A 24,674-nucleotide genomic window follows, 5' to 3' on the forward strand; every position below is an offset into this window, starting at 1 on the left:
GTTCTTACATTCAAATCCAAAGACCTCAGAGGTAAACGGAAATCTGCACGCTATGATCAACTCTTGACTCGTACGCAATTACAGGTGCAGAGATCCTCAACCTCGCACGCTCTGAGCCTCAAGAGCCCAACTGAGAGTACCAATCAGAAGAAATTTTTTCTTTTTCATAAATTACACGTGTATACCCAATATAAGATAGAAGAATTTCGTGCTTACAAATTACAGAGATCAATTAACAAGTGATCCCGGCCACCAAACAGCACCCACTTGGCTCTGCACAAACATATGAATTTACGAACCAATAATAACTAACCGGAAAATGAGTTTTCCAAACCTCAAATCTCACACCTATAGTGACAAAATATTCCTCTTCACACAACTTACATTGTACAGATAGCACAAGAGAAAATTACACGACGACAATGTGCTGCACAGAGCAACATTCTATGATACATGATACCTGACCCCACCTAAACTCTATACCTCATCATATGCCCCCTCCCTCCCCCCTCCACCCCTAAGATGAACAGGTAAATAGCGACGGCAAAAACGAAAAAGAATACTTCAAAATATTAGTACTATGTTTCCTGAAGAACAGAAGACTGACTAATCCTATCAGCATGAGGCTCAATATACAGAGACGCTCAGCCTTGGAGGGGCATCATAATCTGTTTAAGAAAGCATTTAGTATCACCAAGCCATTGACACCCCAAGCACAACTGGCAGCCACTCCGTGTAAGTTAAATAACAGGCTCCACTACTTACGCCCAACACTCACCAGATTCTAATGGCCAAAAACAACAGCATCAACGGAAGAATCTTCCGAGAACCTCCTCCAAACCTGAGAGTTGAACATGCCCCCAGTTTTCCACAACTCTTAACTTCTCCTCATACCCCTTTGTGCTAAAAGCAACAAGATTGCATCCACTAGTCCAACACAATCAGGGGTTGCAGAGAGAGAGGCAGCTTGAATGAAGTAAACTCAAGTGCCAAGAAGGAAAACTGTCTAAATCCAGGCAAGAGAGCCCCGATCATTTGCAGCTTGTGGACGACCTCTAGTTGGGGTTGGAGGTCTGTTGGCATTAAGCTCCTGAACACACAAAAATCAGATATAGAATGAGAAATAAAATAAACAAATCTGTGCAAAGACCACAACACAATCTTACCTGCATCCATGTGTCTTCTATGTGCCTCTCAGGTGATGTTTCTGGAGAGGTAATAGCAGGAGGCAGGGGATGAATGAGTTTTGGAACAACCACAAGATCTCGTCCCAAAACTAGGATAGCTCCAGCATTATTTGCAGTACCTGTAAAAGGACAGAGACCCTAGAATGAGGGACTGTGTCATTTTATCATCCTCTTATCTTAAACTCCATTGTTGGATGAACCTACCGCAGTAATTGGTAGCTGAGAAGAGTGTGATAAGGTGACCTTGAGCAAATCTCTCAAAACCATCCATAACACACTCATGTGCACGCACAATCAACTGCAAATCATTGTTATTGCAAAACTCCATGACACGGTCAGGCTGTACAAAGCACCATGAGCATCAACTATAGCCAATTTCACCAAAATAAGAGCTTTTGTACATGCACTTGCTCATGTTTGTATGTCCACTTGTGTGTATGCATGCTGGCGTCTTTTTTTTTTTTTTTTTTTCTTGTGTGTGTGTGTGTGTGTGTGTGTGTGTGTGTGTGTGAGAGAGAGAGAGAGAGAGCATCCAGCTTCTCATACAAATTCTTCAAATCCCAATGTAGACATTTTGCAGAACAGATATAAATATGAAAAAATTATATATGCTTTTTAGTATCACATGTATGGTGTCAATTTCTTTCTACTTCACACAAATGAAGCTAAAATACAAAATTATCTTGCAAAGAAGCCTGCAGATGTTCCAGAAACAAAACTAAAACCCAAAAGCGAGTTCCCTAGTTCCTGAGAGAATACATCTCGAAGAAAAATTCCATATCAACAAAACACTAAACAAGGCAACAAAGCAACATTGATTTATGGTAAGGCAACAATTTTGACTTGGACCAAATGAACGTCCGCCTGAAACAAGATACATTGTAGATTTTCAAATAGGAATATTTCTGTAGATGAAACAGATGTCGGAGAGGACACATAGACATTGATTCAAGCTCAAAATTCTAAAATTTTCCAGTTCCATCTTGTTAGATGCATGCAATGCATTGTCTACGACGTATTTTGGAGAAGATTGCCCTTATTTTCGTTCTAGTGATCTAAAATGACAAAGATATGCTTGTAAATATATTTTCTTCATCTTAGTCATACACATCACATATAAAAATGAACTTGCCTCGATGACTTAACAAGCTTTTCTTATAAAATAATGTAAGTGCCGAGTAACTGTTTTATACTATTCACATAAAATTATGGAAATGAACATTTCAACCCTCTTTTTGTACATGGCATATAATAACCATCCTATAAAATGGAAAAATATGACTTTTCTCTCAATTAATGCACATATAGTTTAAAATAGAAACGATATCCAATGACCTACTCTTTCATATTGTTGACGTAAAATGGGCAAAGCACCTTTTTCATGATAGTGATACAAAATAACCAAATACCCAGTCTAAAAGGTTGTATTCCAAAAATAGAATTCCACAACACAAATTTCAGCAATTCTTAAAACATGAGTTTGGGAAGGAGTAGACAGCCACTTCCTATCAATCACTGAAGAAGTATTAAGGGACTCATTCATACGAGAGGTCAGGTCCTAATCATTCTCTCAAGGGTGGCTAACCGGGAAACAGCCATATGCTGCTTCATTCCATCTCTAATGCATTATCCCTCCTAAGTAATACTATAGCAATTAAAGATGCATATTGTCGAACCATTTGAGAGGTACTCCTCTAACCTAATAAGAACAAAAGAAAAAAGTATGCTTTTACTAGCTGGCTTGTTCAATGTTCTTAAGACTGACATAGCCCATGTAAAACACCCATGAGAACTATAAATACGCTTGTATAAGAAAAAGAAAAAAAGGAAGCATGTCTGAGAAAATGAAAATGGAAGGAAAAGAGTAAACGCTGTTTAGTAGCAAAGGGAAAGTAGATCAATTTCACCAATCCTTCATTTGTTTTGTTTTGTTTTGTTTTTTTGTTGTTGAAAATGACCCCCATTTGATTCTGATGTACCAATTCTATGATCAAAGCAAACAAAGAAGAAAAGCTTAAATGGTGATCAATGACATGTACAAGAGAAATGTGAGACATACCCCAAATGTTACGAGACCCGGGCCTCTGGCATTAGGACGCAACCCTTCAACACTATCATTTTCTGTTGGATCTGACCTGTTCAAGAAGGGCAGAATTAACTATAAGAACAAGGGAAGGGGAAGATAAAGTGGGTGGAACTGACAAGTAAAAAAGAGAAAAAAGTTGTGAAAGAGGAAACAAGGAAACTTTATTCACCATAATAAATCCATAAGGACAACCGATCCTGCTTCCATTGTGATAGGACGTTGCAGGTTTTCAATCTGCTCAACATGATTTATGGAACGGCCAATGCCACCATGCATACAAATTATTTTCTTTTCAATTAAAGCTGCCAAAGGGAGCCAATTAAACAATCTGTTGAACCGGTGCCACGCCCAGATCCCATCTCGCTCACCCTGAAGGTGTGGATCAAGTTGATGAATTGTAATAAGAGAGCAAACCTACAAATAATATACTGACACTTGGTAGGGAAAACATACCATTCGTTCTATGCATTCTATGCGAAAACCAAATAAGGCATTGATATCTGCAGCCTCATGATTCCCTCGAATTAAATGTACATTATGTTGATATTCAACCTGACAGATATCCAGAAAAAAATCTTAGGGAATATCAAAGGCTCCCAAATGGTAAAATATTCTCTAATCAGGTGGGCTGATATTGTCAACAGTTTTGATGTGGTTAATACCTTTAAGGCAAGGAGAAGAGTGATGGTTTCTAAACTATGCTGACCCCTGTCGACGTAATCTCCTAAAAAGAGATAATCAATGTAACTGGAAATAAAATGCAGTCAGTATGAGGAGGCCATCAGACATAATAATCATTTTATACAAAAAACAGACCACCAAATGCAATAGAAAGGCTTACGCTATGTCTCCAGCAGTGGAAGGGGACCCATATTCATCAAAGAGACGCATCAGATCTCCAAACTGACCATGTAAATCACCAAAGATTTTGACAGGAGCCTTAATCTGCAGAACACTTGGCTCACTTGAAAATATCCGTTCTGCACTATCACAAAGATCTGCAATTTCATTGCAATCTAGAAAGAACTGCCGTCTAACAGGTGGCTTCCAACCACGAGGTTTAAGAAGATGTGCTATAACCTGAAATTTAGTGATAAAAATGTGTCAACTCTCACAGAACAGAACATAATTATCTTATTTGCATTTGAACATGCATAATCTGCAACCTTTTTGGGCACACTGTTGATGGACATCTGCCGATCCAATAGCTTCCTTGCAGCAGTCGCACTCTCTGGAGTACCATAGCTAACCCTTCTACCTTCATTTTCAAACTGATCAATTGAAAGTTGCCTGACCATGCCGCCCAAAGCTCCACCTGTCTCTGCAGCTACTACAACCTGCGCACATTTGAAAACACAAATGACTTCATATTGCCAAATATCACCGCAAGTATGGAAGAAAATTTCCATAACCAATATGGAATAAGATAATCTTTATTTGTGAGTTAGGAATATATTAATATTTTATACTAACAGCTCTGTGATGCAGCCGAACCCCAGGAGGAGACATGTTATTTGCCATGCCAGAATCTGACATCTTAATCAGACTTGAGATCTGTTTCCCGCTTGGAGTAGCCTCTGCTCCACGATCCCTCTCAGGAAGTTGTTCAACCTCTCCATTAACTTGGCGAGCCTTAGCAGCTGCTAATGTGGCACTAATAGCCTCAGCCTCTGCTGCTGAGGCTTCAACCAAGTACTCTACACCTTTGCTTAATCGCCTGCAGCATGATCTATATTAAGCATCTTTTCTTTACATCATACAAACAGAAACATTAGATCTTGCCCATGTAAGAAAGGCTCTTGTGGAGTAAACATGTTTTCTTAATATGAGATCTTAGATTTGAATCATGTGCAACTACTTGTGCAAACAATATCCAAAAACAAATTTAACATATGCAGCTTGATTTCCTGCAACTGCACGAAATGTATACCTAGCTCCAGTAAGCATGGCATTTTCAGTGCTTATGTCAGTATACATATCTCCATTTACAGGAGGAGCAACAGGGTTTCCAAGCACGACAGAACCCCCATCAGTAACTGCTGCTTCAGGAAATTGTTGTCTTGCCCTTTCATCAACAAATCCATATCTTCTGCCTGCTGGTACATTAGCTGCTGCAGCAGCGGCTGCTGCATGGGAAGCCGCACTAGTTGTTTCTGCGGCAGCCAAATCTTCAGCAACAAGCAGGTCATCTAACAATACCCCTACAAAATAGAAAATCTTCCTAAATAAGAATCAACCAAGGTAATCTCTAGAAGAGATAGGATTATCATTTTTTTAGAAAAGATGATTTTATTAAGAGGAAGACAAAGCCAAAAGGCTTCAAAAGCTCAAGGAAGTGATCCCATAACAACAAAAGAATGGAGGGAAGCTCCCTGCTTAGCAAGGAGAGATAAGATCACCATTGAAAACAGATAAATTTGAATCATCTCTTTTAAAATGAGACAAGTTAAGTAATTGCCTTAAACAGTAATAATTTTGAATTTTCAACTACAACATAAAGAGAAGATATTGTTCTTTAATGTGAAACTATAACAGAGATCATTAGCAAAGAAGAACTGAAGTAAGGACCTAAGTCCATCTAAGTTAGGATCACCCAATTTTTAATTTACCTATCAAATTTGAATGAAGTGATTTTAAACATGATTTCTTCTTATTCAACATTTATTTATAATTCCATGTATTCATGATTTGATGTTCATTTGTGATTTTTTCTTATTTTTATCAATTTTCTTAAAGATAAATGAAGATAATGGCATTGTTGTGAATGTATAAAAATAATGTCATTTCTTGTAATAAATATGACTTTTCTAAAGAACACAAAGTTGGTTACAGCTAAAGGTCCAACCTCCTTCCCCACTTAGAAAAATCAATAACCAGAACACCACCATACCATTACCGTTTCAAAAAGACCTATAAAATGCTAAGGACCAAAGTTTCAAAAGCATCAAAATCCAAAACTACTCTCACATATAAAATCTGCCAAAATATAGTACTTACAGAGAAGAATGATTTGCCAATTAGGTAAAGTTTAACATGGGTAGAGAATGAAGCAATTAGCAGCAAATGATAGTGGACTTTGTGTTTCAGATGGTAGGGATAAACTAAGCCTTCAACCAGCTATATCAACGTATACATTTTATTAGATCTAACATACCCCCACGCAGTCCACCATAGATAAAGATCAAATCACCCACAGCAGCAGCTGCATGTCGGCAACGCCTAGTCAGCTCAACTGAAGCATCCCCACCTGCTGCATCTGCACTGTACCTGCCAGTCCGTGGACTCGTTACCACAGATTTTGTATCACACCAAACTCCCGCTGCAGTATCCAAAACTGCATCACCAAAAAACCAGTAAATAACAATCCCAATCCCTAGTATGCAAACAAACACTTTGGACTCTAGATATCATTGTATGTAACATAAAGCATCTGAACATCTTTGGTCTGTCAATTTTCTGTCTAGGTGTCATGTCAAAACTTCTATTTTTTCCAGAAGATTAGCTTGGTTATTGGTCATTACCCTCGCAATATGCACAGACCTTGCAAAGATGTTTGCCTATACTTTTGGAAAACAGCAAAAAAAAGATGATTTCATTAATAAGAAGATAATACCAGGCTACTAAAAAGCAATAGAAAAAGAAACAAGCAAACTAATACAAGAGAAATATCATCCTAACTAGGGGAAATGTACCACTATATGATGTTGCAGTGCCACCTATTAAAGAATAATCTCACATGGATTAGTGAGTATCAGATCTTTGGTTTATTAGTTGGGAAAGAGGCTTCTTAACTTAGCTAATCATTTTGGGATGAACCTTGAACCCAACTTTACATGGTATCAGAGCAGCTGCTCATACGAGGACCTCCACCCAACTGTCCATGTGTAGGAGCCACAAAACAGAGCCTACACGTGAGAAGTGTTAAAGAATAGTCTAACATGGATTAGTGAGCACAAAGATCTTGGGTTTATTAGTTGGGAAGAGGTTTCCTAATTTGGCTAGTAATTTTGGAATGGGCCTTGGACCAAACTTCACAACACCCAACCCACTACCCAAGGGATCAGCTAGATGATTGACAACATGGAGAACATAAGGCCCAAGCACAGTCAAAGGACAAGAAAGATCCATGACCTCCTCAAGATAGGGAGAAGGAACCATGGAGACAACCCCTCAACATCAACCTGACGACAACTGCCACGGCACCCTCAATTATAAGTGTCAGACATACTATATCAACTCAACTCTGGTCCATGGGGAGACCCGTCAGAAACCATATCTAGTTGTTCTTTGGGCCCATTGGACCAAATCCAGTTCAAAGGAGCAGGATCCAACTAGCACATCCAGGATCTAACACTACATATCTTAACAAATGTGGTCACAGTTAAACTAATATTATCTTTGAGAGCAAAAGAGATAAGAGAGAGAGAGAGAGGGTGGAAGAGAAATGGACAATAAGAAGGCACCTGCGACACTGGACAAATCCTCTACCATACGGCCACCACCTAGAGCCCCTCCAGAAACATGAAGTCGTGCATTAACAAATACCTGTAAAAAAATTTAAAAAAGAAGAAGAAAATTTAAATGGTGATAAACAATGATCAATAAGAGAAATTTAATAAGAGAAGAAAAAGTCTGGAACATACTGCAGCATGCTGGTATCTAGGAGATGGTGATACACCGGGAGCAATTGCCCACTCCCAACGACCATCTCTATGTTTTGCAAGGCCATAGGCACTTGCCAACGGCTACAAGAGAAGAGCAGTTAAGATGCCAAAAATTAGTGAATCCAAAGACAACATGTGGTTTCACTAACTAGATATGTTATAAAAGAACAAGGATAAAGTAAGACAAAATATATAAAAAAATCAGAGAGAGAGAGAGAGAGAGAGAGAGCAAAAGAGATTCATAGCATTACCCACATTTACCAGGCAATAAGGAATATAAGACACAAACATGATATGCTTAATAATTTGGATACAAATGCTATTTTTTTGAAAAACGATACATAGACAACTAGTATAATGAAATAGCGAACAAAATTTGATTCTTTGAAAAGGTTCAAAGAAAATTTCATTCAAAAGACTAAGAAGAAGATATATATCAAGATAAAGCTAATTAATCTTCGAAAGTAAGCAGCATAAAATATTTTTAAGCTAGTTCAAAAATAAATTAATACATTTGGAACCACAAACGTTTGTATGGCTAGTTTGCTTGGACACAAATAAGATAGTCATGAATTTACACCAAACACATAAAGAGTATGGATGCAACTTACCACACTGTTAGCATCTCTTCCTCCACAAAGCAAAAGAAGGCCATCAGATCGTGCACTTGCAGTTGCATACCTACTCATAAGCACCAACAAAGAATGAGAAAGCGAGAGAGGAGCAACACACTGGGCCTCCTTGAGCACCACAGTAATGGCAATAAACCAGACAGAAGATTAATATAACTAGATTTTCTCAAGTGGCTCACAAACAGGCAAAGGATATAGCTTAGCCTAAGAAGATGGAACCACAAATTTGTGGCCCCTCATTAGTAAGAATTCTCTAATACATGTGCAGACACATTTCCGAGCCCATGTCACCCTTTTCATTATGAACTTGCACAGTGTTCTTTCCTTCATTCTTTAAAATAAATATAAAAACAGTGAGAAAGAGAGTGCAAGAGCATGCATTGGGGGGGGGGGGGGGGGGAGAGGGGAGGGAGGGGAGAGAGAGAAAAAGCAGGGTGAATATCAAATGCATATGATACAACTGCATGAAGTGGCATACAAGCAAATCCAACACCAAAGCAACCAGAAACAAAGAGTTGTCAACTACAAATATAGCCTAATAAATGGTTAGCTCAAACTTTATATCTTCCTCCAAGCAAACCTCTTAGTGCACCATTGGAGCCATAGTAATCCACCCTAAACACCACAGAGTACCAAGTTGACCAGAAGACATTCCTGTTTTTTTTTTATGAATAAAGACATTCCTGTCAAACCAGCCACCAGCAAGTATTCTTGTTGTATCCTCTGTCAGCTATTCTTGTCCTTTTTTTTCTCCATATCTTTAGTCCTTGGGTAAAGTGAGATATCGAGTGATGATTATAAATCATAAAATATAGCTCCACTTTCTTTAATGTGGGAAACACAAAGTATATGCAGCTCTTTTATAATAATATAAACTAAAAATAAATTTTGTAAATAACCAAAAACCGCTGACCATATTGCTTAATCCTCTTATTATATGTACGGAGTTCAAATTGCAGGTGTTTGACGACATCAATAATTTCCTGACTTTCTTCTCGGGTGGGATAAGAGCTGAAGTGACGGGGTTCTATGTTACTCCCCCTAGTTTCTGTTTTCTCATAAACAGTACTGTGAAGAGGCTTTTCAAAAGCTCTAGGAGCTTGAGGCAAGTGGATCCCCTATTTCCCCTCTACTTCAATGGGATGGGTGAGGCCCTCCTGTCTCTTTTTCACAGGTAATTACCAGGATTGGGTGTTGGGGTTAGCAGTAGATAGCTCTCACTGCATACTCCTTAGCAGACGACATTGTTTGCTTCTATAATGGGTTAATTCAATAAGTTATAGAATACAACATATCTTCTCACCCTTCCAAACCCATCTCTGGTCAAAGAGTAAATTAGGCGAAGTCAGGGATTAATGGGACAAACAGAATGAGCTACCTTGTTAAAATTCTTGGTTGCAGCACTCTTTGCTTCCCATCTACTCAACTCAGCCAGCACTTTTTCCATAGCAGCCTATGAAAAACCTCTGGAACCTAGTTAATTACAAGTTTATAAGCGCTTGACCAGTTGTAAAGATTAATGACTTCCCCTTGCTGGAGGGTGTCCTAACTACTTCCTCTCCTTTATCCAACGAGAGTATGGACCAAACTTGAAGTGTTGCAAAGAAAGATTCTTTGGTGGATTGTTCTGATAAGTTCAGGTATCCTCCAGTCAGAAGGGAGGAAACATGCAACATCTTCACAAACAAAAACAAAAAAAAAAAAAAAAAAAAAATGGGAGATACCATCAGTGTTAAAAAGTTTAAAACCCATGAACTTGATCTTTTAAATTAAGCGGATTTTGAAATTAGCAACTGAAAAGGGCTCTTTTTTTAAGAATGTTCTCAAACATGAGTAAAGATGTAGCTCCGCTAGTCCATGCCCTGACAGCATCCATCCCTATCAAGACCTAATGGCACTATTATGTAAACTATTTGTTTAATCTACCCTAAGATTCGTGCAGAGAATGGTTCATTCATTCACTAGTGATTGGTTGATCTCTCCTTTTGTCAGCAATATTAAAGACTCTTCAATATGGTCCGACACAAACACATCTCCATCTCCAACTTGAGAGACTCTGATAGCCTATAAACTGTCTGGAGTTTTACTTTCGAAGGGCTCTGACAATCTTGAAACCACGAAAGTCACTGAGCTGCTAGCAGAATGGTATGGAACCTATCTCAGATTCTTCATGGATTACATTCCTATCTGGTCTCTTGAACCTTCTGGTTGGTTAAATGTTCCCCCTCTTTATGAAATCATCTTGAGCAAAGTCCACCACAGCATCCGTTAGGCTGCTCCTTTTGGCCTCTCAAGACTGTTGACCCTTCTAAGGTGTTTCATTTTATTCAGTGTAGGAAGCACAAAACGATCCTTGTGTTGATGATCTCAGCAAATGAAGTTTCCAAGCGATGGAGGCAGATAATCACATCCTCCTGAATTGCTCCTTCAATTTCACTCTTTGGGTGGAAGGGAGGAATCTTTGAGAAATGTGGAGTCCACATCTCTGCCTTTCAACCACCTATTATGACTTCCACATTCAGTAAAATTAATAAACTTTCTAACGGCAGGTCAAGTCCTTCGGAAGGCCGCCATTGCTGCTATTCCTTGGGGACTGGGGAATAAGCGCAGCGCAACAAAAGAACTTTTAATCGAGCTTCTAGCTCCTTGGGCAGCAACACTGACGCACCATTCACTCCACCATCCTGCAGGCCAGTGCTCATCAGGGCCTTCAACATCCTCCCAGCCTTTCTAATTTGATGATTTAAGAGCATTATAGCAAATTTTCAATGCTCAGGCTCTGTCAAAACTTTTTCCTTGGATCTCTCCCCTTTTGTCCTGGTTGAAACTTAACTATGACATAGCTCTCCTGACAGCCCTGGATCCACGGGGTAGGGAGGTGTTATTAGAGAACGAAATTGTGATATCCAGCTTTGCTTTTCAGGCTCTATTGGTATTTGTGATTCTGCCAAAGCAATAATTTGAGCATTCTTGCCAGGGATCAAGCTCTTAGGCAGTACTTTCTCCCGTACGTTGGTGAAGGAGATTCCACTACAGTGATTAGTAGGATGCAAGAATTTTCTCCCTCATGGAGGCCAAAACACTATTCCATAAAGTAATTGAGAATCTTTGATGCCTAGCTCTCCTCTCATTGAAGCATAATCTAAGATTTGTCCTCATTGTCCTCTCATGGAGATTCCTGACACTCTTACTCTGAAGGATGGTCTCACACCAACTTTGCTTGTTAGAGACACCTTTCCCTTTGTATCTAGTTCCTCTGTTGTATCCTTTCCTCTTTAGAATAAAGCATTTCAACCAAAAAAGGAAAATTTCTAACAACAGGTATGAGAACTTTTGAGACCTGAGCACACAATTTAATACATTGGCTGGTAGGGTTAGTGAGATCAGTCAAATTCAAGATTTGCAAAAACCTACAGATTTGAGGCATATCCTTAAAGTCAGAGGTCAATAAGATTAGGTTTGTTATCTGACTTCAAGACAGTAAAAGTAAAAACCAACAACTAGTGAAAAACAGAAAAATCAGATCTCATAAAGTATACAATCTGCCCTCAAACTTTAAAATGAATAACAAAAACATGGAGGAGTATGAGGAGCTTCCTGTCCCCATTCCCCCTCTCACAGAAAGTGTGAAGAAGAACAACAGCGACCCCCCCCCCCCACACACAGTGCTTTCCTATCCAGTCTCCCTTAGTGAAGAAGAACAGCGACCCCCCCACCAGCCTACCGCTTATCTTAAAAAAAATAATGATAATTTACAAAACAAACATCGAAAATCAAGGATTTTTTTTCATTTTACAAACAATTTTTTTTTAATATGATAGCCTCTCCATATCTAACGTTCTTGTGAAGTTTTTTTCAAATCATTATACAGAGGAGTCTTTCAACCGGCCTATTCTTCATCAGATTGAGTTTAAGCGTATCTCAGCCTCAGAAGTTGAATTGCTGGAGCATCCTTTCTCTCCTGAGGAAATAGATGTGGCTGCTCTTAGCCTGCCTAAGGACCGAGCCCCCAGCCCAAACGGTTTTAATGGTGAATTCTATCACAAATTTTGGGAGACAATCAGGAATGATGTCCACTTCCATCAAGTTGACATCACCCACAAATCCATCAGGGCTTCTTTCATTACCCTAATCCCAAAAAAAGTCAACTCAGCCCTCCCTCAAGATTTCATACCTATCAATCTTAACACCAGCACATACAAAATTTTAGGCCAAATTCTTTCCAATTGCCTTAGATCCATCCTCCCCCGTGTTAGCCTCTCCTCTCATTGCACCAATGCTAGACTTAGCTATGGCAGCTCACGAACTACTTGATTCCCTCAAAAAATCAAGTCAACCAAGAGTTGTTCTTAAACTTGACTTCGAAAAAGCCTTTGACCGTGTTAACAGGAAACTGATTCACCACCTTTTTGGCAAAATGGGTTTGGGCAACCGATGGAGATTCTGGTTGAGAAACTGCATTTCCTCTGCATTCTTCTCTATCCTTGTTAACGGAAAGCCTTGTGGGTACTTCAATGGAACTAGGGGAATCAAGCAGGGAGACCCACTATCACCTTTCATCTTCACCCTTATTGCTGAGCATTTGTCGGTCATGGTTCGACTGGCAAAAAGTTCGGGATGGCTCAACCCCATATCCTCAAATCCTACACAGGACATCGCCCTATTACAATATTCAAATGACACCATTTTCTTCTGCGAAGGCTCTATGAAACAAATTTCTCACATCAAAGCCTTGCTCAATCTATTTGAAATCTCCTCCGACCAAAAAAGTCAGTTGGACAAAATTATCCATTACCAGTTTTAACATTGAACCCAACATGTTGAACTCCATGGCTATAACTACCTCGGATGTAAAGCTGAGATGACTCCATGCACTTATTTAGGCCTTCCCTGACCTCTGGATTACCCTCCAAGTGCTCCTGGCACCCTGTTATTGAGCGACTGCACGCTTAACTTCCGGGAGAGGAAAATTTCTCTCTACAGCTAGTAAATTGGTACTCATAAAATCGTGCCTTCATGGAATCCCTGGATACTTTCTATCAATGTATCGGTGCCCTACTTCAATTGGAGACAGAATCGATCTCATCGAAAGGAAATTTTTGTGGGGAGGGCCAAATGGTGAAAAAAAGTATCACTTGGTGACATGGGAAGAGATCTGCAAACCCAAACACCTTGGCGGACTTGGTATACGAAATACAACCACTACGAATTATGCCCTCCTAAAATGGATCTGGAAATTCAATCTCTTCCCTGATCTGATTTGGAGAGCTTTAGTAGCCGCCAAAGCCAACAAACATTTGGGTTGGTGGACTGAAGGGGGAATACACTACCGACTATCCCTGTTTGGAAAAAAATAATGATGCTACTTCCTGATTTCAAGAAAGTTGTTAAATGCTACGTCGGTAATGGGACCTCCATAAAATTTTGGTCCGATTGGTGGATTGGCCGTACCAGCCTCAACATTAGCTATGAGTCTATCTCAATCCTGGCAAGAAATGTTGATGCCTCTATCTCAGATCTATGGTATGAAACCAGGGGCTGGAATTTAAATCTCCGAAGAGCTCTCTCAGATTCTGAAGCCATTTTGGCATATAATCTCCTCTCGAGCATCTCCACAGCTAAACCTTACATTGATTTGGACCCCTTGTACAAAGGTACCTTCTCAACTACTTCAGCTTATAACTTCCTCAGTAACCCCAATTCAAATCAGTCCAATCACCCTGCGGCCTCCGCCTGGAACCTACTTGCCCCGCCTCGCACAAAATTTTTTATCTAGAGCGCCTTTAGAAATAAAATCCTCACCTCAGATTCATTAATTTGGCATGGAACCACTATCCAGGATCCCTCTTGTCCTTTTTGCCAAAATGCTTCAGAAACTACCAATCATACTCTTATCTTGCCATTATGCCCATACATCTGGACCACCCTCTTAAATAAAATTGGGTTTCAGTATTGCACCTCACAAAATCTATCATCTACTATGCTCTCAATCACCAATGCTAGTCTCCCAAAGCTTGGAAAGATGTTTCTCTCATGTTGCATAGGGCATATCCTATGGGGATTATGGAAGGGAAGAAATAGAAGAAAATTCAATTTCAAATCTTCCCCCTCGGAAATATTGATTGATAACATTACGGGCCATGTAACAATCTGGCTACTGACTGAAAAAGAATTCAGAAGTTTCAAAAGCTCCAATCATAGAGGAAATTGACAACTGGTTGTTGGGCTATCTCAGCCTTCTCACCCCCCGATAATGGCTATTTGGGTCCCTCATCCAACGGGTCACTTCAAGCTAAACTTCGATGTAAGCGACCTTGGCTGCTCGGGTCCTAGGGGCTATGGAGGAGTTATCCACGATGCAAACGGATATCTCCTCTTTTCCTTCACAGGGCCACTTGGAGTCTCTAACTCCACTAAAGCAGAACTCTCTGGATTGCTTAACAGAATTCAAGTGTTTATAAGCCGGCTCACAGGCCCCCCTTTGCATCGAAGGGGACTCAAAGACGGTCATTGACTGGTGTACAAAGTCTATCAGACCTCCATGGCTTCATTGGGATATGTATTCAGAGATTTGTAACTTAATTTCTTCTTTAAATTGTAATTGGAAGTACATTCCGCGTTCTGCCAATCTTTTGGCAGAGATTCAGGCTAAGATGGGTATTTCGCTCCAACACTTGTTGAGGAGGAAGGCTCGCCTAGTTAGGTTTGTTTGTACTTTCCTCTATCTTTTAATAGTTTATACACCACATTTAAAAAAAAAAAAAAGTTTTTTATATAAATACTGCTGGCTTTTTATTGATTAAGAGAAAAAAAAAGAAAAGTAAAACGGAAGCAAATACCATAAGTCCCACAAATAAAAAGGGATGGGAGGGAACGAACCAACCCTGAGGCTACAGAGGAAGGAAGCTCCCAAGATCAAGGAGCTAAAAAGAGACCCCCACTTGGCAAGCAGATTTAATAAGTTGTTTGCTTTACAAAGTAAATGTTTCCACTCTATTAAAGACGAGCAACTAATGATTGAGATTTCATCAAACAGATTAAGATAGCCCAATCTTCAAGGTGGATCTGTTTTGACATCCACAAGATTATGATGGAAGCCCATTCTATAACCAACAGACCCAAGTAATGTTGAGCAAATAGCCTCACACCAGAAAGCAAAGCTTCGGATTCAGCTTCAATGGAGTCACACTCCTTGGCTGGGCCAGAAAAAGACAAGAGAAACAGAGCCATTATGATCCCTAACAGCTCCACCAATGCCTGCAGCTTTGGGTTACCACGTGAATCGTCAAAATTCAGTTTTAGCCATCCTATCTTGGGGCATGGTGGCCCGCTGGAGGTGATTACGGGGCAAGGTGATCTGTGAATTGTATGAATGTTTTCCAGTAATTTCTGGGATTTTACAATTGAGGTAGACGAATGGAGCTAACAACTGACTTCAAAATCCATATTCAAAGGATTTAAAAAATCCTCATAAAATCCATGAATGTATAAATCCACATGGATTTTCATAGTTCAATCTCACTAACCCCCTAAGAACCTAATTTCCACTTTCAGAGATAAGCCCCTAAATGACAGCTAATCACATAAACACCCTCTAAGAGAGAAGTTATTAACATAATATTACAATCTGCCAATACACTTTATGAAAATACATGAAAAACAAATAGTAAAGTGATAGTATAAAATAATAGATGTGACTACTTAGCAAATCGGAGCCAATCAATTTATTGCTGAACTTATCACAATTCAGATCACATAAACCTGATAGGGAAAAATCAAACGGAAAAAATCTAAGAAATGTGCATATCATAGACTTTTACAACTTCACAAATTCATAAGTCACTGATACTAGTACTCCTCTCAACTACTAAGATGAAAGGATGTAGAAAACACAATCCATATTTAATACAATTCTATATACATGGGGGCTTCTTCTTTTTTTTTCAGGGGCGGAGGGGGGGCACTAACCTCATTATATAGAATCTTATTATTATCGGTTGAGACCCAATTAGAAATAGAGCAAGGTTGGAAATGACAAGGATTTAAGAGGTGTATTTAGAACCTGGGGAGGGTTCAACAGAAAGGAGGCAGAGGATTCATATAGCTCAACCTACATACTTAAGGCTATGATGACATAATTTTAAGCAATTTTAACCACGGCTGGAGTATACTGGTACAACCTCTTTCTGTTCATCAAAACAAAAAAGAGAGTACAATATCTTGCTGGTTTGAATTCCTATACCATGTGAAACTTATACTGGTTTCCCAAAACTATGAAATGAAAAATCTTTGAGGGTTTAATTCCCACAACATAGGAAACTTATACCAGTTTTATAAAGCTATAAGATGACAAACTTTTGAGAACTGAGTGAGAGACAAAAATAAAAATCTCTAAACGTGTCAGTATAAAGGAACAGACAACAAGAGCAGAGATGAAGGTCTAAGTTCATTCAGACAGTTAAATGGAAGAAGCAAGATGTTATTCTTACCTAGTAAAAAAATAGTAAGTCATAGGACATTCGATAAAGCACTTACATGCAAGGAGGCGGACCTTCCCCTTCTGGTTCCAACTTTCTCCATTCATAAGGCTTTGCGGCTGTGTCCAGGGCCCAAACATCAGCTAGTGGCCGCTTCCCTAATCAAAAGCATGCATAAAATTTTTGTCATATCTAGTGAGATAAGATCAGCATATGATCCATTTCGTTACATGCTAGAAGGATCAAAAACCATTCCAGTATCCAGTACCATCATTGCCACCAATCGCCAAAAGAAACCTTTGTCCTACTAGAGCCATGACATGCCCGTACCGAGGTCCTGGGCCTGGGCCCTGAACAACTACCCTACAATTTGAAAATTATTTTAATTAACAAGATCAGAATGCAAGGTGTTAAAGGATGTGAAGGAACAAAAGGCAATCTGTTGGGACTGACGATTACCTATGCCATCGTGGACGTTGCTGTGTTAGGTCAAGAACATGAAGGTCCTCAGCTGACAAACCAGCAGGACCGATCCCCCCCTGGAGAAGACATGGTAAATAACTACGAAGGTCCAAAGCAGAGATATTTGGTAGATAGCACTCTCTACACAAGCCCAATTATTACCTGAATGACCACCATGGTCCCAACAGCCGTTGCAACGTGTGCTGCTCTAGGCGACGGTTGTTCCCCTTGTGGAGTAAGCCTTCACAGAGTGGTATCAAGAGTCACATAAAACAGAAGAAGAAAAGCCTACAGATAAGAAGCTCGAGAGTGAAATAAAAAGACCCTACCCAATACATAAGCTAATATGATTTCTTTATCTTTCAAGAATGTCTTTAAGCATGAAATCATTTTAAGAATGCTCCAACAGGAAGACCAATCCACCAAAGAAACAAGTGTATTTTGAATTTTCAGAATTCAAGCCTCCCTAATTACTGAGCCAGCTTAGACCGTAATGAAAAGAGCATGAAGTGCCAAGAATGCTGGAAAAGTGCGAAAAATAAACCAAAACATAAACTGTGAATAAGAGAAAGACACTAAAGTTTACCTAGTCCATTTGTTAGACAACACATCATAACAATGTACATCAGCAGTTGCACCGGCAAGCCCTGTAATTTGGAGGTTAACAATTAAAAGCGAATCATTGCCGGAAATTTGTGAGGTTGAGAGAAAGTTAATGAACCATAAATCCAAGCCAGGGAGTCCTCGTGTAGCTGTTGTCTACATTTGAGAACCAAAACAGCTTTTGAATGTCCGGCATATTATGGTGACCACGATAACAAGTTCTGGCTTGGACAAGTGACTAGGGTTGGGGAGAGAGGTGAATTGGCAAGGAAGAACTTACTTATGCCAGCATTTCCCGCAGAAGAAGGAGGACTGGAGGCAGCGGAATTCCCTTCGAGAGCAGTGGCCCCGCCGAAGAGAATGAGACGGGGCCCGATGTATCCAGGCGTGCCTTCCTCCCCAACGGCAGCAACAGCAGTGAGGGTGTGTCCACATCTAGAACCAGGACCGTCTTCCTTCTTTTCAATGATGGCATTAACGACGGAGTAAGTGGGAGCTGGGCGAGGACCGGGGACAGGATGCTGAGGTGAGGAAGCGGAGGGTGTTGGGGGCGAAGAGGGGGTTGGCGGTGACTCGGAATCAGGGGGTGGAGGAGCAGGCGAAAGATCATGATTATTTTGAGCGGTGGGATCGGGATCGGTCTCCGGTACCATGGACAAATCCACATCCATGCTGGATCGAGATCGGGTAAGCAGAAGAGGCGGCGGTCAGCGAGCTACAAATTGGGGAGGATCGCATTTCCTCTGTACTGCGTCAACATGTCGGATTTCGGTGGCCCGCCCTATCTTGTTTCCGTCGCCGTCTGTCCGTCTACCTGCTAGACTGAAGACTATGAGGAGGGGAAGGAAGCGAAGAGAAAGGAGGAGAAGAAGAAGAAGAAACTAACAAGGATAGGGAAGAAGAGTAAAAAAGGATGGCTAATTGTTCGGCAGATGTTGGATAGAGAGCGAAAAACAAGAGAATCGACCAACCTGCTTTTGCTTGGTCTCACTCTTCTCTTCTCAATTCCACGTACCGGGAGGGAGGGGAGCAAAATAACAAAAGGGGGAAGAAGGATGAGAAGGGAGGGAAGTAAATTTATGCAGTAATAACGAAAAACGGAATTTTATAAATACACAACACTCTGACTCTGTCTCTCTCTCTCTCCTTCTGCCTCAAAGGGCCGAGGAATAAACGAAAGAAAACCTCAAAGCGGAACACCACCCAAAATGCCAATCCCTGCCTCTGTCTCGCTCGCTATTTTTCTTTCTCGCTCTAACAAAACAAAAACAAAAAAGAGTTTCTCTCTCCGAGTCTAACCCGCATAGCCGATTGCGAATGTGACCTCTTTCGCTTGATTTGTGAACCGAGGCCAAGGAGAAGGTGGGGAAGAAACTAACGGGAAGGGGAAGGAGCGGTGGGGATGACGCTTCACCGCCATATCAGGAAGACGACGGCGCCAATCAGATTCAGACTTGAGAGGACAAAACTCTAGTAACCGGTTGAAACGGAAAAATAATTCAGAAACTTGGATGCGACCCGACCCGACTCGGCTGACCATGCGCCCCTATGCCCCGTGCCTACCCTTGCCGCCACCATCGGCCGTGGCCTTGTTTGTTAACAGCTTAACTTACGCGATGCCCCATATTTTTTTCTCCCCACTGCCCACTACTAGACAGAAGAAAAGAAGAAGAGCCACGTACCCATATTGTCCAAAACTAATTAGGATACCCCACATAAATTACTCAAACAGTGTGAGAAATAGAACCAGATGATCGTGTGCTCGGTATATCACTATTCTCTTTAACTCTTCCCTGTGATCCATTCATACATAAACGCAATTAATGGCTAATTGATTCATGAGCTACGCACCTTCATTAAAGCGGCCAAAATGACAAAACACAACTTCAATAAAGGAGCTTTAATTTAAAATTGTCTGATTTAGGAAGGGTTAGTCCAAAATAAAGTGAGATGAATTACTCCCGTATTACTTAGTTCATTAGATTAAGGGATTTTAGTGTATAATGAATTTCACTTCAAGTGAATCACGTCAATTAATTCACTCACGTAAAAAATGGATAATTTAGATTCGGACCTATTTTCTGAATCAATCACACGCATGTTGCTCCTCCCCCCCCCCCCCCCCCAAATTTCCTCCTGCCATTTTTTCTCTTCTCCCTCTCCTCCCCCCCTCCCCCCCCCCCTCTCCCTCTCGATTTCTGTCACAGAGCACATCCTCCCGACTTCTCTTCTCTCTCGGCCTCCCTCTCTTCTCCCTCTCGGCATACCGTCGGAGTGCAACCTCCATCGCCGTTGCCTGTTGGCCCGCCGTTGAGGAAGACAACACTCGTCGTGAGGAATACGATAGTTTAACTTTTCCTAAGTTAGGAAAAATTAAACCATCGTCATAAAAATAATAGTTTATATTTTTTATATAAAATAATTATTTTTATTTATTTTATATATTTATTTTAAAATTACTATATTAAATTGGTGATTTAATAGTCATAATTAAAATATTGTTAAAATAAATATTTGATAAATTGTTTTGGTTTAATTATCCCATTGCTATAATTAATTAAACCAATAGTTTTAAATTCTGTGACAATATATTATTAAATAATAATACATACAAATATATATTATGTTATTGATAAATATATTTATTTATTTATTATATTAAATTTTTATTATTGTATTAAATTAGTGGTTTATAATGTTAAAAGATATCTTATGTTAGTAAAAATTATTTATTTATTTATTATATTCGCTTATGTTATTTATTTTTTAATAATTTATTCTAGTCACACGTAATTATTGTATTAATTTTTAATAAATTATAACCATTAAGTAATATAATACTTTTTATTAATTAGGATATTAATATATTTTAATACTATACGTTAAATCATTTATAAGTGTAGTAATCATGTTTATTTTGGCTAATTATTTGTTTAGGTATATGTTATATTTAAGTATATTATAAAAATGTTACTCATTCTCTTATTTATATCATACTTTTCATTTGGGGATACTAACAATGAAATATGTTTTCCAGTGCACTTAAACTCGTCTATACTAACACCCAAGGATGAGTTGAAGTTGAATTAATTCATTTAAGATGAATTGAATTATTTAGGGGGGGGTAGTCAATGGAATGAAATCCCCCGCATTACCTAATTTATCAAATAATGGCATTAGAGTAAAAAGAATTGAATTGAAGTGAGATTACACCATTTCATTCGCTCAGGCAAAAATGGGGGAAAGTTGATTCATACCTATTTTGCGAATCAACCATTTTCCTTGCGCGATGCGCTTTGCTTCTTCCACCCCCCCGAAAGGAAAAATTTATCGTCATTCGCTATGCTCCTCTCCCTCTCTCTCGGCCTTCGTCTCCCAACGATTTTTTTTGCCCCATCTTCTTCCTCTCGTCTTCGCTCTCTTAGCTCCCTCTCTTCTCCTCCTCCCTCCCCCCCCTCCCTGCCTTCCGTCGTCGGCCTTCCTCCCTTTTTCCCTCTCGACCTCTGTCGCAGAGCACGGGAGGCCGAGCCTCTCGGCCTCCCAGCTATTCTTCTCTCTCGGCCTCCCTCTCTTCTCACTCTTGGTGTACCGTCAAAGTGTTGCCTCCATCGCCGTGGCCCGCTGGCCTGCCGCTGAGGAAGACCACAAGCGCCGTGAGGAAGACGATGGTTTAATTTTTCCTAAGTTAAAGAAAAATTAAATTATTGTAATAAGAATAATAATTTATATTTATATTTATAAAATAATTATTTATATTTATTTAATATATTTATTTTATAATTACTATATTCAATTAGTGATTTAATAGTCATAATTAAAATAAATTTAAAATAAATATTTGATAATTTAATTATCCCATTGATATAATTAATTAAACCAATGGCTTTAAATTTCGTGACAATATATTATTAATTATTAATACATAAAACAAATATTATGTTATTGATAAATATATTTATTTATTATTATATTTATTTTATTTTTATTATATGAAATTAGTGATTTTTAATGTTAAAATATTTCTTATGTTATTACAAAATTATTTATTTATTTATTATATGCGCTTCTGTTATTTTAAATTTTTTTATTAATTTTTAATCATTTATTCTAGTCACACGTAATTATTGTATTAATTTATAATAAACTATAATCATTAAGTAATATAATATAATTTTTCGTTAATATTAACATATTTTAATACTACACTTAAATCACTTATAAGTATAGTACCATGTTTATTTTTGTTAATTATCTATTTGGGTATATATTTTATTTAAGTATATTATAAAAGGTTACTCGTTCTCTTGTTTATATCATATTTTTCATTTGGGGGCACTGACAGTGAAATTTGTTTTCCATTGCACTTGAATTCGTCTAAACTAACACCCAAGGATGAGTTGAAGTTGAATCAATTCAATTCAATTATTCACTTCAATTCAAGTTCATCGAGGACTAACCCCCCCTTCTTCACTTCAATTCAATTTCATCGAGGACTAACCCCGCCCCTCCCTTATATATAAATTTGATTTGTTTACTACTTGAAAAAGGTTATCAGACTTTATGGAACTAAATTCCATTGATTAATGGTCTGTTTGTTACTGATATAAAAAAAAAAATTAAAAAAGTAAAACCAAGGACGACTTTTTTCCCATTTTTGTGTAAAAGGGGCATGGGAGCATAAGCCAACTCCTCCCACAACTCACAATCGATAAGGGAAGAGTCGGGCCTGTTTGGAACTCACATAAAAAAAAAATATGATATAAAGTTATTATCTGTTGTTTGGTAAAAGAGAATTATCGAGAGAAAAGAAAATAAAAAAAGAGTAAAAATCACTTTATCTCTTAGTTAATAATTTTTTTTTTCTCTCTCTCTCTCTCTCTTGTTTTATTTCCTCTCAGTGATTCTCTCTTGTCAAACAACAAAAAATAATTCTTCTCCCTTTTTTTTTGTGAGTTCCAAACAGGCCCTAAGGCCTAGGCTATGTTTGGAACACATGAAGTGGAGAGAAAATGAAATGAAGATAAAAAATAGAGAAAAATAAAATAAAATAAAAAATAGGTCTATTTTCTCTTGTTTAGATGCCCATGAAAAATGAGAGAGAAAATGTAAAATAAATATATTTCCTCTTGTTTGGATACATGTGGAAAATAAAAAATAAATTAAAATTAATATTATTTTAAAATCTTAATGTTTAATATTTTCTATCAAATTTTTATTTATTTTATTTTCTCCCCAAATTCCATCATCTTATGAGAGATTTTTTATTAACTTTATTTCTTGTTTTCTTTTCTCTTCGTAATTATCTGCTGCCAAACAACAGAAAATAAAATTTTATCTCATTTTATTTTATTTTATTTTCTTTTTTGTGGGTTTCAAATATGCCCTAAGTATATGTTACCCATGAGAAATCACTTGAAAAATATAATTGAATATGACATGCTTGAAAATTGGTTTAGAAATGATGTGAGAGTAATAAAAACACGTTGACATATAAAATTTGTTAATTTATTCGGTAATATGAAAGAGATTACAAAAATGAAAGTAATTTTTCAGATATTATATGCAATAGATTAATGATCTAGGAAAACAATTACCTTATTCTATGTTAAAGAATTATTTACTTCTCTATGTGAAGTGGATTTCAAAAAATAGTAATAACAATAATAATTAGTAGATTGATCACTATTTAACTATATGGATTAATGCAAATAAAAAAAATTAGACTTCTTAAATGGAGTTAATTCACAATCACAATAAACATTTATATTGCTTGGAGAGTATTACTTCATAACAAAAGTAGATCATGTAAAGAAAAAAACAAAGTGAAGGTTCATTACAAAGTAATCCAATTTTCCCTCAATAATGTGTTTTGTGTGTGCTAGTGTGTATAAAATAAAATTACAAAAAATATTATTTTATTTATAAATATAAAGTTTTAATGGAGGATAACTCTGTCTTACATCATGTTACTGATGCAAAATTAGAGAAGAAAAGATTCTACCTTTTGGAAATTTTCACTCTATTTTGTTGTTATAGAGGGTGATTGAGTTGTTACTTTTGGTAAAAAATAAAGTGATAGTGCATTTTAAAGCAAATGTCTTTGTTAACAATTTTTGTTTTTGTTACAATGTGCAAATAGAAATTGTAATAAACAAAAGGCATCATTTGTTTTGTAGGGAGCCCAAATCTATGCTATACCAATTGTCAAAGTGCCTTCTTTTTGGTAGGATGAGGTGCTTAAGTAAAAGTGAAGGCCACATGATGCACTTGAACCAAATCCCAAATCTTACTAAGGGGTTTTTTATGATTTTTTGTTATTTCTTATTAATTATTTTTCTTAATGTTGGAGGATATGATGTAATTAGGGTGGCACTTAAGTAATTAGTTTACATTTTCTGTCTCTTATTCACTTTTATAAGGGTGAAAGGTATATATGTAATATTGATATTTTTTATACCTGTAAATATGACTTATGGGGGAGGGTTTGGCCTAAGTCCATAGCCTCTTCTTCCTCCTGATTTCTCCCAATGAGTGTCTTTTTTTTTTTTTTTCATAAACTAAAT

The 24,674-nt window shown here is 38.1% G+C and overlaps 1 protein-coding gene across 3 annotated transcripts; it reads right to left on the reverse strand.

The window, feature by feature from the left end:
- Nucleotides 1–180: 180 nt before the first annotated feature.
- LOC137949056 (serine/threonine-protein phosphatase BSL3) lies at nucleotides 181–19,571 on the reverse strand. Of its 3 annotated transcripts, none has more exons than XM_068795321.1 (22): nucleotides 19,083–19,571; nucleotides 18,392–18,925; nucleotides 18,095–18,155; nucleotides 17,671–17,749; nucleotides 17,506–17,585; nucleotides 17,315–17,409; nucleotides 17,105–17,204; nucleotides 8,549–8,618; nucleotides 7,917–8,018; nucleotides 7,737–7,818; nucleotides 6,428–6,607; nucleotides 5,204–5,474; nucleotides 4,747–4,990; nucleotides 4,440–4,610; nucleotides 4,115–4,353; nucleotides 3,936–4,020; nucleotides 3,727–3,825; nucleotides 3,443–3,642; nucleotides 3,247–3,322; nucleotides 1,392–1,527; nucleotides 1,167–1,306; nucleotides 181–1,090 (listed from the first exon to the last, which is right to left on the reverse strand). In XM_068795321.1, exons 2-22 carry the CDS (start codon nucleotides 18,780–18,782, stop codon nucleotides 1,007–1,009), a joined length of 2,985 nt encoding a protein of 994 aa, XP_068651422.1. In that variant the 5' UTR covers nucleotides 18,783–18,925; nucleotides 19,083–19,571; the 3' UTR covers nucleotides 181–1,006. The 3 variants fall into 3 exon arrangements, with proteins under 3 accessions (XP_068651422.1, XP_068651423.1, XP_068651421.1); XM_068795322.1 differs by having other exon boundaries at nucleotides 18,392–18,928; XM_068795320.1 differs by having other exon boundaries at nucleotides 18,392–19,571.
- Between the last annotated feature and the right edge of the window lie 5,103 nt (nucleotides 19,572–24,674).

Source organism: Aristolochia californica, unplaced genomic scaffold (genome assembly GCF_029961685.1).
Source record: "Aristolochia californica isolate CCGP_79_NKW_82.1479 unplaced genomic scaffold, dmAriCali1.0.hap1 SCAF_13, whole genome shotgun sequence".
Lineage (NCBI taxonomy): Eukaryota > Viridiplantae > Streptophyta > Magnoliopsida > Piperales > Aristolochiaceae > Aristolochia > Aristolochia californica.